General features: G+C 53.2%; 1 protein-coding gene across 1 annotated transcript in view; it reads right to left on the reverse strand.

The window, feature by feature from the left end:
- Nucleotides 1-648: 648 nt before the first annotated feature.
- The window catches only part of UBE2QL1 (ubiquitin conjugating enzyme E2 Q family like 1), a 39,563-nt gene continuing 27,955 nt past the window's right edge, over nt 649-12,256 (reverse strand). The window contains exon 2 of the mRNA XM_011287320.4: nt 649-2,013. Coding sequence (XP_011285622.4) covers nt 1,882-2,013 — 132 coding nt within the window. The 3' untranslated portion in view covers nt 649-1,881. The remainder of the gene's footprint in view (nt 2,014-12,256) is intronic.

The raw sequence follows: 12,256 nt of genomic DNA on the forward strand, positions 1-12,256 counted from the left end.
TTACACAAGAGCCCAAAGGCTCAAGGCTGTGCGCTAAATGTCAGGTTTCCAGGACGGAGAATTCCCTGGAGAGGATCCGACGGAAGAACAGCTTCGGATCTTTGCCATCACGTTTTGTGACTATTTCTACTCAGAGGGAACATGAGCAGGCAGCCACGCATGCTCAACACAGTACCATCTTGGCCGGACAGAGGGCGCCACATGTGAAATACGGGCATAGGAGGAAGTGGCTTAAACAAAACTAAGAGCAGCAAAAAGGGGGCGGATTTGGTGAACGGCCAGTCGTGCCGGAAGCTGACCCCCGTCCTCTGAGGCCAGGTCTTTCAGACCCCTGACAACCCTGGACAAGTGAACAGGTCCCCGGGTTAGCCAAAACTGCCCACAGAATTTTAACCTAATCGGCAAAGATTTCTTGTCCTTCACACTGGCCAACACTCGAGTTTGGTCAAATCAACCCTTAATGCTTCCTGTTAGCTTCTAACTGCTTCTCCTTTTGCAAAGACCGTGGGTCCCTAAGACTCATTTTTTTTTTTTTTTAACCTCACCGTAGAATGCCATCGTGGCATTTCAAATACTCAATTTTAAAAACAGATCAAATATTTTAAGTGGAAGGACAGCCCCCAATGATTGGATTCTTGAGGCAGGGCATCAGGTATGCATGATTTTATTTAAAATGTGTCCAATAAGATTTTTCCACCTGGAATGAACATTTTAACCTCTTCCCACGTATTGTTATAAACAGTATTTCCTCATTTCATGGAACTTCTTAGAAAGTTCTAAGGAACTTAACAGAAGAGAAAAATGAACTGTGGGAGATTAAATAACAGGAAGTTGATATCACAGCGAGGGTGCTCGCGCATCACGCAGCCCGGCCCCCCCCTCCCCTCCCCGGGACACACAAGTGACTTGAAGGTGAGGAAATAGACCCGGTCATGCAAGTCCTCATATGGTCACTTGGTACCCTTGGCGGTTCTCGGATTCCCTGTCACTAGCACAGATAATAAAATGAGTCAGATGACTTCAGTGAATGGGAAATTGTCTTTTGCTTTTGGTGGTGGGTTGACGAGCTGAGAGAAGATAGGAGCACGATGCAGCGTCGGAGGAACGTTCCAGAATACTGAAGAGGCTGTCCCAACATCGGAGCCCCGGGGAGCGTGCACCCGGCATCTGAACCGTTGTGCGCCCACGGTGGCCACAGCACCCCTGCCTCTCGTCTCGGGGTGCTGGTTATCTGTGGACAGGTGCCCACCACCGCGGAGGCAGAGAAAGCACATTCTCCCCGGGGGGCATCTGTCATTTTCCATCTCTAGAACTTGGCGATATTAAGTTCGTGTTTTCAGGAGCCGAAGGTCATAGCACAAATGAGGTCTACATGTCGTCACACGGGGCCACAGAAAGACACGTCTCCAAGTTATGCTGACCTGCCGGGGAGAGAAACAGACACAGAGCACAGCGATGCGGGGCGTTCGTAGGAAACAAGAACGGTACCACGTACATGGAAGTGGGCGAGCAGCAGGCACTGGCTCTCCTGCCTGCTCTTCGGGGCCACTGTCTGGGAAGAAGCTAAGGGCAGTGCGAGGGGCAGGCACAGGGGCAGGCGGGCTGGAGGATGGCACCATCTCAACATGTGTTCTAAAGTGACTTCGAGATGGCCGCTCATTTACAATCGAAACCTAATCCCGAACAGCGTTCGCTCCCTCGTTCTCCCTGTAAACACATCTGTTCATAAATAACTTAAACGTCTCCTTGGCATTCAGGATTCAGTTCCGGCTGCAGAGTAGAAAAGGATGGGGGATGCTCGGCGTTGAGGAGGAGATGTCGGGAATTCGTGTGTGTGTGTGGACAGGTGGCTGAAGAGTCTACCGCACGTCGCCGGGGACATCAGCCGTCGGACACGGGTGGGGTGACCCAGCCGTACTTTTCATGCGTCTTCACCAAACTTTTAAAGGTAGCTTCGGCTTCCTTGCGGCTGAAGGACTTTTTTGATTTGCCGGCCTTTCTACAGATCCGTCCCTGCAGGAGAGGGAAAGGGAAACCAGGTTAGAACCCCTGCTCTGATCCCACAGGGGTTAACTTCTGCTGCCTTCATCTGTGGGACTCCCAGACGGGTGCCAAGCAAGCAGGGTGCCGGGCTTGCAGGGAAGGAGGGGCGCCGCCCAGCTCCCCCGGATGCCTCATTTCCAGGCCCGGAAAGCACCTGCTGGCTCCTCTCCGCCCGGCTCCCCGTGGCCCGGGAGGCCCCGGCCTGCACCAGATGAGCATCTGCAGAAGCCTTGGCTTGTCCCTCAGGCGAAAGGCAGCTCCCATGGCCTCTGCCTCCCACCGAGGACATGTTCCCTGTGACTTCCAGCCTCTCCTGTAACAGACTCGTATTTGGATGTGTACGTATTCACACACACATTTTAAAACTCTGACTTTAAGGGGCACCTGGGTGGCTCAGTCAATTAAGCATCTGACTTTGGCTCAGGTCATGATATTGCGGATTGTGAGTTCGAGCCCCGTGTCGGGCTCTGTGCTGACAGCTCAGAGCCTGGAACCTGCTTCGGATTCTGTGCCTTCCTCTCTCTCTCTCTCTCTCTCTCTCTCTCTCTCTCTCCCCTGCCCCTCCCCCACTTGCACTCTGTCTCTCTCTCTCAAAAATAAATAAACATTAGTAAATTTAAAAAATAAAATAAAATAAATGAAAAAAAACCTCTGACTCTTAAAAGTCAAGCCCAGGAACGAGTGAATTTCTTGTAATTCATGTCTCTTGGGAGCCATTTCAGGACAGGACGGCGGAGCCATTTTCCAGGAAGAGGAAGGCTGTCCTTGAGCCCCGAGAGGAGGAACGATGAGGGGTGGGTGCCCCTTTACACAATCCCAGGGAGAGGCCCGACCCCTCACGGGGACCAGGTGTGTTCTGGCCGGAAAGGTGGGGCGTTGGCATCTGCAGTGGACAAGAAGGTCTAATCTACCTTAGAATGGGCACAGAAGGCTCTGGATCATGAGGCGGAAGGAACCCAAAGGCACTGCTGATGTGACCACCTCTCAGGTGGTCTCCTCCTTTCCAGAGAGCCCTGGGAGTGAGGTGTGCCTGGCATCACGGGGAATACTGAAGGGAAAGAGGGAAAGAGGAGCCTGGGCAATGGAGCGTCGGTCAGCAAGGCCTGTTGGGGCTCTTGTCCAGCTGCGCTGTCCCCCTTTATGCCTCATGGCCAGCAGGAACCCCCCTGAGCCTCTCCTGGAAGATCTACGTGTCTTCCTAAGCGTTGCGTGCACACATTTTGTAGGTGGGGTGGAAGAGATACCTCGGAAAGACCTGGTTGAGTTTTACCCACCAACAAGAGCATGCACACTATTTCCAACAATCTCCTGATGTTTATAAACCTTTACTAACAAGCCCCTCTGAGTGGACCCTCGGACGAGGCATCCAGGGCGGCAGCCACCCTGGCCCGTGTGGCCACAGGCAGGTCAGGTCCACCCAATCTTAGCTGTCTTAACCCACTAATCATTCTGGTGGGAAGACGGCTGCACCGGCCACGTAATTCACAGGGAAAATGGCACCCAATCACCAGCCGCTGGGAATGGAAGACCGTTCTGTGCACTTAAATTCAGAGCATACGGTTCAACATCTGTCTGTCCAACGGTGGAGATGGAAACCAAAGCCCAGGGAAGGAAATCCGGGTACAGCTGGGCTCTGCTCCCTCTGGACACCTCTCTGGCAGAACTTGTCCGTATGCCCACCAAGGGCAAGGCCACCTCATCCAATCTGCTGCTTGGTTCCCATCACACAAGCTGCTGAAAGGGCAGAGGAAGACAGGAGGAGAAGAAGGCAGGAAATTGCCACTGACTGACTTCCTGAAAGTTCCCCATGCCTCTCCGGGATGTGGCTCCTGGTTTTAATTTTGGAACTTCCCACTTTTCTTATGTGGCATAGTTATAGCTGATAAAAAGGGACTGTGAAAAGCTAATACATTTATAATCATCATCATGATGGGTTGAGATCAAAGTCCAAGGTTGTTTCATTAAACACAAGCAAATGCACCTTTGCAGGAATGTCAGCATCAATTTCTACATGGAGTGGGAGCAAACATCAGGCTGTATTCTTTTGCACAACATGCAGATTCTAGCCATCTCCTATCATTCTTGTCTATAACACCAGAAGCCCATGGCAAGGTTTGAGAATTCTGAACCCAGAGCAGCCAAATACAAGCTCTCGAATATCTTGGAATATTCTGTCACTCTTGGCACGAACATAGACTTTGTCTATTCCCTGTGAAAAGTCCCAACTGTTACAAAAAACAACAGACAAAACCCCAAATGAACAGACCACTCTTTGTTTCCTTTTCTTCCCAGGAAATATTATGAACATAGAGCCCCAGCACTCAGTCAATTCAGCAACCAGGAAACAGAGTCTGTTGTCGGCCAGCCGGAGGTTTCCGGACCTTCGCTGCCCTCAACGGAGACCTCTCCCCTGGTCCGCTGTTTCTCACATCTTAGTTTACAGTTAACAGATCTCTTCTCATAGATGGCCTGTCCCCTTCTGATTGGCTGTTTACATATCACCCAGCGAGATACCGAGCTTGAGAAACACCACTTACGTTGCCTGGCCCTGCCAGGGTGGCTGAGCTGTTTTGCTGAGATGCCCCTGCGATGCCCCCTGGATCAAGAAGGGGGGACATTCCACATGCCTGGGCCCCCGACATTCTGATGTGGACCCGCCTTCCATTTTCCACTCCCCCCACCCCAGGTACCATCTCCTAGAGGGTGGACTGTGGGAAAACCTTCAGCTCAACCGCTCTGACCCTCTGTATTTTCCTCGATAAAGTGGGAACAATATTCGCCACACAGCATCATTATGAATGTCAGAGAAGATACTGCATTTGGAAGCACTTCAGAAAAATGTAAATTTTGTCTTACCATTACTTAAGAGCTGTTTTTCTTATTGTTACAACATTCACATTTCTCCCTTGTCTGTTTCCATTTGCCTGATGACCAAAGAGTCCCTTCTGGAGAGTTTCCCTGAATAATTGTTGTTTCTCCTAAAATACCTCGACGTGTGTTTAGCGCAAAAACACCTGGACGGGAGTTTACACAACCCAGTGTGATAGCTTTGCGCCATCATTAAGAGCTTAGATACGTAACCTCCCTCTCTCTCCTGAGCCACAGACGGTAAATGCAGTTATGAGCAACCGTAGGATTTCCCCCCAACTGCCTTAAAAATCTCACCATAACACGGATATTGAGCAGTGCTGAGTATACAGTTCTCTGGGACTGCGTGTGTCAAACAAAACTATGAATTGATACTTTGGTTTGACTTTTTTTTTTTTTTGGCAGCGTAGCTTTTGGGCTATCACAATCACAATAATTCAACGTGAAAAATTCTATACGGCTACACATTTCTATCTAGCTAATAAGCAACTCCAAACTCGGGTCCTCAGTTCAGTCCCCTGATCCTACATGGTTTCCATTACCCCAATGAGCACATTGAATTTCAGTGTGGCTTTCTCGCTTCTTTTTTCTAATTTTATTAATTTTATTTGGTTTAAAAAATTTTTTTTGCTTGTTTTTGAGAGAGAGAGAGAGAGGGAAAGGGGCAGAGAGAGAGGGAGAGACAGAATCCAAAGCAGGCTCCAGGCTCTGAGCTGTCGGCACAGAGCCCAAACCGTGAGATCATGACCTGAGCTGAAGTGGATGCCCAAACCAACTGAGCCACCCAGGCGTCCCTGTCACTTCTGCATTTATTCCTTCATTATGTTGGGTGCAGGGCCTAAAAAGACAAAGTGGTATGGCCCCTGCCTGTAGGGGCTTAGAGCCCATTATGGGGAGATAACGGGGGTGTGCTGTAGCTGCTGAGACAGAAGGCACACGTCAGGGCTCCCAGTCTCAGTACCATCGGCATCAGGGGCCAGATCATTCTGCTGGGGGTGGCCCTGTGCACTGTAGGATGTTTAGTTTAGCTGCGTTGCAGCTGGATGCAGCAGTGGCCCCCAAGCAGATGACAAGCGAATCGTCTCCAGTCACTGCCAAATGTCCCCTCAGAGGTAGAATCACACCCTTTGAGCACAGCTGGAGTACAGAATAAAGACGGCCCGGACCAAGGAGTCTGTCCATTTTCTATCTGTTTAGCCAAGGATTGCTACAAGCCCTCCCCGGGTCAGCAACTGCTGGTCACTGGGATCGCACGGCTTTCTAAGGTAGAAACGATTCTGGTCCTCGTAGGGGACCAGGTGGGGGCGGGGGGCGGGGCGGAGGGGAGAGGGGGGTAGTGCCGCTTGTCTGTGCCTCGAGAAAGACTTCTGTGTCTGACGACACTCGAGCTGACATATGGGTGGCAGGTGTCTTCCAGGCCATGGTGGCGAGGATAAGGGGTCCCACAGCAGAAGCTGAGACAGCCTGCTGTATTCAGAGAACCAGGGAAAGACACTTGGTGAGTCTGGGGCATGGAGTGAGTGAGTCTGTGTGTGTGTGTGTGTGTGTGTGTGCGTGTGTGCTGGGGTGAGGGTACACAATTCAACAGACCTGGCTTCAAATCCCTGCTCCAACACTTCCTGGCTGTGTAACCCTGGGCGACTTACTTAACCTCTCTGAATCTCAGTTTCCTCATCTGGAAAATAAGCATACGAATAGTGTCACAGGACATTGGATTTTTATAGGGGTTTCCCACGTTGAAACACGTGAAATGCTTGGCACGGTGCCAGGCACAGGGGGCCACAACAAACGGGGCTTTTGATTTTGGGAACTATCACAGAGGATCTTACCCCTTGACAATTAGTTTCCTTCTGGCCTCTTGGAAAAACAAGACACACACGGGGGCGCCTGGGTGACTCAGTCGGTTAAGCGCCAGCCCCTTGATTTGGACTCAGGTCATGATCTCCCAGTTTGTGAGTTCAAGCCCCGCAATCGGGCTCTGTGCTGACAGTGTGGAGCCTGCTTGGCATTCTCATTCTCTCTCTCTCTCTCTCTCTCTCTCTCTCTCTCTGCCCCTCCCCTGCTCATGTGCATGCTCGCTAAGTAAACTTAAAAAAAAATTAAAAAACAAAAGAACACACAAATTTCTGTCTTCCATATGGACATCACGACTTGGTTTCTTCTGTCACCGAATGTCTGCGGGCAAATCTAGTATTTCGCATTTATGTGGCTGATTTCCCAGCTTTCTCAATATTGTCTGTTTTAACACCGTTGTCTCATGACAGTGCATGAGCTAAATACACTCATTCTGCATTTCTCCCTTGATTAGGTTTTTCTTCTTACCGCTTTATTTTTCTTCACAAACCTGCTTTCGTGGTATTCCTGTGTTTCATTTGCCCGTGAATTACAGGCTTCCGCTCTTTTAAAAATAGAGTTTCCAGACTCCTCATGTGAAGTTTTGAGGTTCTTTCACTCATTTCCTGGGCTGAATTACAGAGTGGCCACTTGTTTTCAAAGTCTTTGAACGTGTAATTGTTAGTCTGAGAGCGCTCACAACCCCTAACCCCTCCGGCGCGGGTTTCCAACCCATGGGTGGGGGGAAGTCACGCTCCCCAGATCTTTGGAAGGAGGTCCACCCTGGAAGGCAGCCACGAGTCCGCCGCTCTTTGAGGTCTAACGTGCAAAGCGGTTCAACTCACAGAGTTCCAGAGCGCAGATAGGACCCTACAACAGACGAGGCAGCTTCAAAGACACGTTTTCAAATCGAAAGTTACGCCAAGCCGCTGACCAGCGAGGGGGGGACTTGAGCTGGATCTGGTCCAGCGAGGCGGCAAACAGCAGCTGGGAGCGGGGACACGCTGATGTGGTTCTGCAGCACTTGCCACGGGTCTGAGAGTGTGTGTGTGTGTGCGCGTGCCCGAGTGCACATGTGTGCACGGGCGCACGTGTGTATGTGTGCACGAGCACGCACACAGGTTCTCCCGTATGTGGCATCTCCTGAGCGCGTGTGCATTTGTGTGTGCGGCTGTGTGTGATGGTCAAGCTGCACGGAGGGATGTGTGGGTCCCTGCAGTGAAAGGACCACCAAGGGGAACGACAGCAGCCCTGAGGGAAGCCTCCTGGCTGAGCTGGGGAAGCCCCAGGCCGCCTGAGCCAGTCCGGAGGGTGGTCAGTTTATAGTGGGAGACCCCCGCCTGTCGGGGAGTCTGCCCAGCGCCAGCCAAGGCAGGGAGGGGAGTCTGGTCTGGGGCGGAGGCAGTGTGGGTGGGGGAGAGCGGTTAAGTCCAGCAAAGGACAGGACAGCAGGGCTTGGGGAAGGATGGTTATGGTGGCGGAGGAGGCCCAGGGCGTTTCAGGCTTCCGACCCGGGAGGAAACAGGTTTCCAGGATCAGCCACTGAGTCCTCTGAGTCGGCGGGTTCGGAACACGCATCAGAAACGCAGCCACGCAGGGCTGAAGGGGGCCGTCGGATGTAGTGCGTGGGGCTCTCACATCGCGGGCTCCAAATCACAGACATGGGGAGAGTCCACGGCGGGGAGAGAGGAGGGAGGGGACACAGTCACTGGCTCTTGAGTGAACTGCCCTCCCTGCGCCTCAGCCTCCACACCCGAGTCCTACGCACAGGGACACCTGCCACGAGGGTGAGTGAGCCTTTGGGGAAGGATAAAGGGGAACTGGTCCTTGTGCAGTGGCAACATGTCTGACGGCGACTGGGGCACGGTGATGGCAGAGCCGGTGGCACCATCTTGGGAAGGGAGTGGGGAGGGGGCGGGCGTCAGACAAGGGGGCATCGGGAAGCCACGGCTGGCGCTCAGGTGGCAGGTGAGCGCCGGGAGAGCACCCGCAGTGTGTGAGATGCTCCCTTGACTTGTCATCAGATCGGAGCTTGAAAAACTCCTTTTGGCCTCATGCTTTAGCAATCTCTGCGCACGAAAACCCAACGAGCCTGGTTGTTAAGGACAGCTCAGCTATAAAAAAAGTTCCAAGAAAGCAACCTGTATTTCCCAAAGATTTATTAAGTGCCTGCCCCCCCAACAGGTCTCGTGCAGGTTGCTGGAGATCCCAGGCGGGGCCAGGTGAGCGGGAGGCGCGGGGCTTAACCCAGGAGCCTGGAGGGCACAGCCAGGACCACTGACTAGCTTTCCTGCGGAATTGACTCTCACCGGGGCCAAGTTTGAGAACATCGCCCAGGATACAAAGCCACTTCACTCAAGAAGGACTGTTTACTTCGTGGAACATTCTAGAATTTTCCACCGAGAAAGCTCAGGTAACGTATGCTCTATTACAGTTTCTAAACTATTTTCTCAATGGCTAGGTAGCAAATGTCCTCAGATATCTTCTCTTAAATTTGTGAACACCTCAGGATATCAAAGCCAGGCGGTTTTTATATAAACTTGGGTAACATTCAGTAGCAATGAAACTGAAGCTACCTTATTTAACGTTATCATAAAATATCCTCAAGCCACTGGCAGCACCGAAGGCACAGCTTGCAAAACACAAGCATCTCTACATCCTCTACACTTTAAAGAAAGTTCTAGCAATTATTGAATCTTTTTTTTGAGACAGATGGTATTTTCCTGGAAGAAGCAAGCAGAGAAAAATAATTTTTTTTTCCTAAAAATTTAGATTATTTCAGATAATCATTTCAAAAAAATTTTTTTTTGGCAATTCCACGAATGCTGATACTTCTGCTTAAGCAGCCGGGTCCCCGTGGGTTTCATTAGCGGCGCTGGAACACAGGAAGTGACAGCTCGACATACTTATTGAAGGCGGTCACGGCGGCTGTGTGCCCGGCATCCTTCTCGGGATGGGGTCTGAACGCACGCATCAAACCCTCCCCGAAAGCCCACCAGGTAGGCTTCGCTATAATCAACTCTGATTTACAGATGAATAAGCAGACACGGCGAGGTCACGTAATGCGGTCAGAGTCACAGAAGATTCCAGGGCCGTGCTGGAGGCCATGCTCTGAAGCCCAAGGCCAGGCCGGCCCGCAGGCACATGGAGGAGGGTTGCAGATACAGGAGAAAGGAAACACGACACTGACCATCTACTCCACGAAACGCCGCCCGGCCTGGCCTTCTCCCGTGGGACTCAGGACGCGCCGAGGTCAATGAACGCCCCCCACCGCCCCGCACCCTCTCTGTCGCGTGGGGCTCCACAACTGCCATGTCGCATCTATCAGACTTTTAAGCCCTGAGCTGGCCAGTGACCTGCACCCGTCTGGTCTTCCGGCCACAGTGCTGTGGACCCTGGTGCCCTCCTCGACTCCGGTCTGTGTGCGACCCGAGCCGGCAGGTCTTCCTTCGTGAGACACCTGCGTACTCACAGTTCCTGCTCCTCAAGACGACTGGCCATCGTAGCGTCCGCTGCTCCTGGACACAGAATGCAAACGGAGCCCACGGACAGGCCAAGCCGAGGACCCCGTGTTCCGTTTGCAGCCGCTCCGTCAGCATCTTCTACTTACGAGCTAAACCCAGCTGCCTACGTGTGGGGTTCTGGACCAGCCCCACAGCACATCTCTGTCTCTGATATCAGGGTCAGACTCCCTGGATCTCCACACACTGGCCTATCTCGGTTCACGGAAACCTTCCTCCCTGGGACCCGGCTCCACTGGGACGAACAGGTGTGTGTTGACTTCATTAGCCTCGGCCACCTTCTTGCGCCGCATCCGTTCTGTGTTGAGTGACTGGCTGGCAGGAAAGGTGGCATTTTCCTGCGCAACTTGGCCTCTCGCGCCGGAATCCCGGCGCCCATCATCCCTACACACTGGGCCTTCCTTAGGGCACCGTATTTGCCCTTCTTCTTGGAGACACATTTAAAGAGGATGAGGGTCGAGGTTCTTGCCCACAGTGCCCACCGGTGCTTTCGTCTATCTGCTCGTTCCCGGTGGCTCGATCCTCGCTGCAGCCCTCCGTTCCGGGGCTGGGACTCCACTCACTCCGACTTGGGGCCACCCACCCAGTGCACGCGCCCCGATGCCCGAGGCTGCTTCTGTCTGCCCCACGGCCCTGATTTAAGGACCATGTGCTGGGCACATGGAGCTTCTCTGCTGCTGTACGACGTGGGGGTGGGGGACGTTTGGTGGGAGAAGCCGGGTCATCCTCTTCTCCAGGGAGGCGGGGCCCGTGGGCATTCGGGAACCAGCCGACAGCTGCCAGCGTGGCGAGGTGACCCATCTGCCCGCCTTGTGCCCTTTGCCCCGCAGAAGGCAGGTCTGCTGGCAGGGGTCACTCACCCACCTCTGGCCAGGGATCTGCCTGATGTTATGACCCTCCGTAACCAGCTCCACCCCCCACCCGCCCCCATCGATCAGGGTCGCGTGAAGAGTTCTGTCTTAGCACGGACGATAACAATGGCGATGCCACCGACGGGGACTCCAAAGACACGGAGGAGCCCGAGAACGTCACTGGAAAAACGTGACAGGAACTGTCACCGGGGATTAACCTGTCAAAACAGGGGGCGGCCGTGCTCCGCTGTCTGCACCTGCTGGCAGGGGCTCCGTGAGTCTCACAAAACCATCCCAAACTGGGCTCTTCTGGACAAATGACGTCAAGAAGTAACCCAAGGCTACCAAGGTAACTTACGCTTTGACTCGGGAGACGGTCTCCGGCTTCAGGAGGCACATGTGTGTCTGCGGTTTACGGTGGCACGTCACAGCCTCACCACCCCCCCCAAGGCAGCGTAACTTGTAAGGGCAGAGACCGCTCCTGCCCCATAACACAGGCGCCGCGGGACCTTCCCAGCTCGGAAGGAAATTCTGCCACGTGGACTAAATAAAGCCAACGAGACTTTGAAATCATTGGGAATCTTGAGATATAGTTTCTGGAAAAATTAAAGTGTGCAAGTGCCATGACTTGGGCTCCAATTCTCTAAACTGTCCGTGAGGACGGGAGGGGGTGGCGGGCATTTCCGAGTCCCCGGAGCTGGGGTCACTGGACTCCGGGGGAAGGGGCTTGCTACCTGTCCCTAGGGGGGGCCACTACTGCCCTGCGAACGGCACGTCCTCACCGGGGGCGACCAGCAGGCAGTGAAGACAGCTGTGGTTTGCCTTTAGAATCCAGAGTACGTTTTCCTGCGGGGAAAGAGCTGGCACATAGGTATTGCTGATGTGGGAGCGGGTTTGGCCTCCGTGACTCAGGCTGCCCGCCCCCCAGAGTCCCTGTCTCATGGGGACCACCGTGACGACCCAGCGCATCGAGGCCCCGCACGCAGGGGGCCCTACGACAGCAATGCCCGCTGGGCATCTCGGAGACCCAGAAGGATCCCTGATGTCGTCTTAAAATGGGCTGCTTTCCCCTGTGGGAATGTCGGCCCTCCAAGGGCTGAAGACCTTCTTTTAAAAATACTCATTTATCTTTGGGAGAGC

The sequence above is a fragment of the Felis catus genome, chromosome A1, assembly GCF_018350175.1.
Source record: "Felis catus isolate Fca126 chromosome A1, F.catus_Fca126_mat1.0, whole genome shotgun sequence".
Taxonomy (NCBI): Eukaryota; Metazoa; Chordata; class Mammalia; order Carnivora; family Felidae; genus Felis; species Felis catus.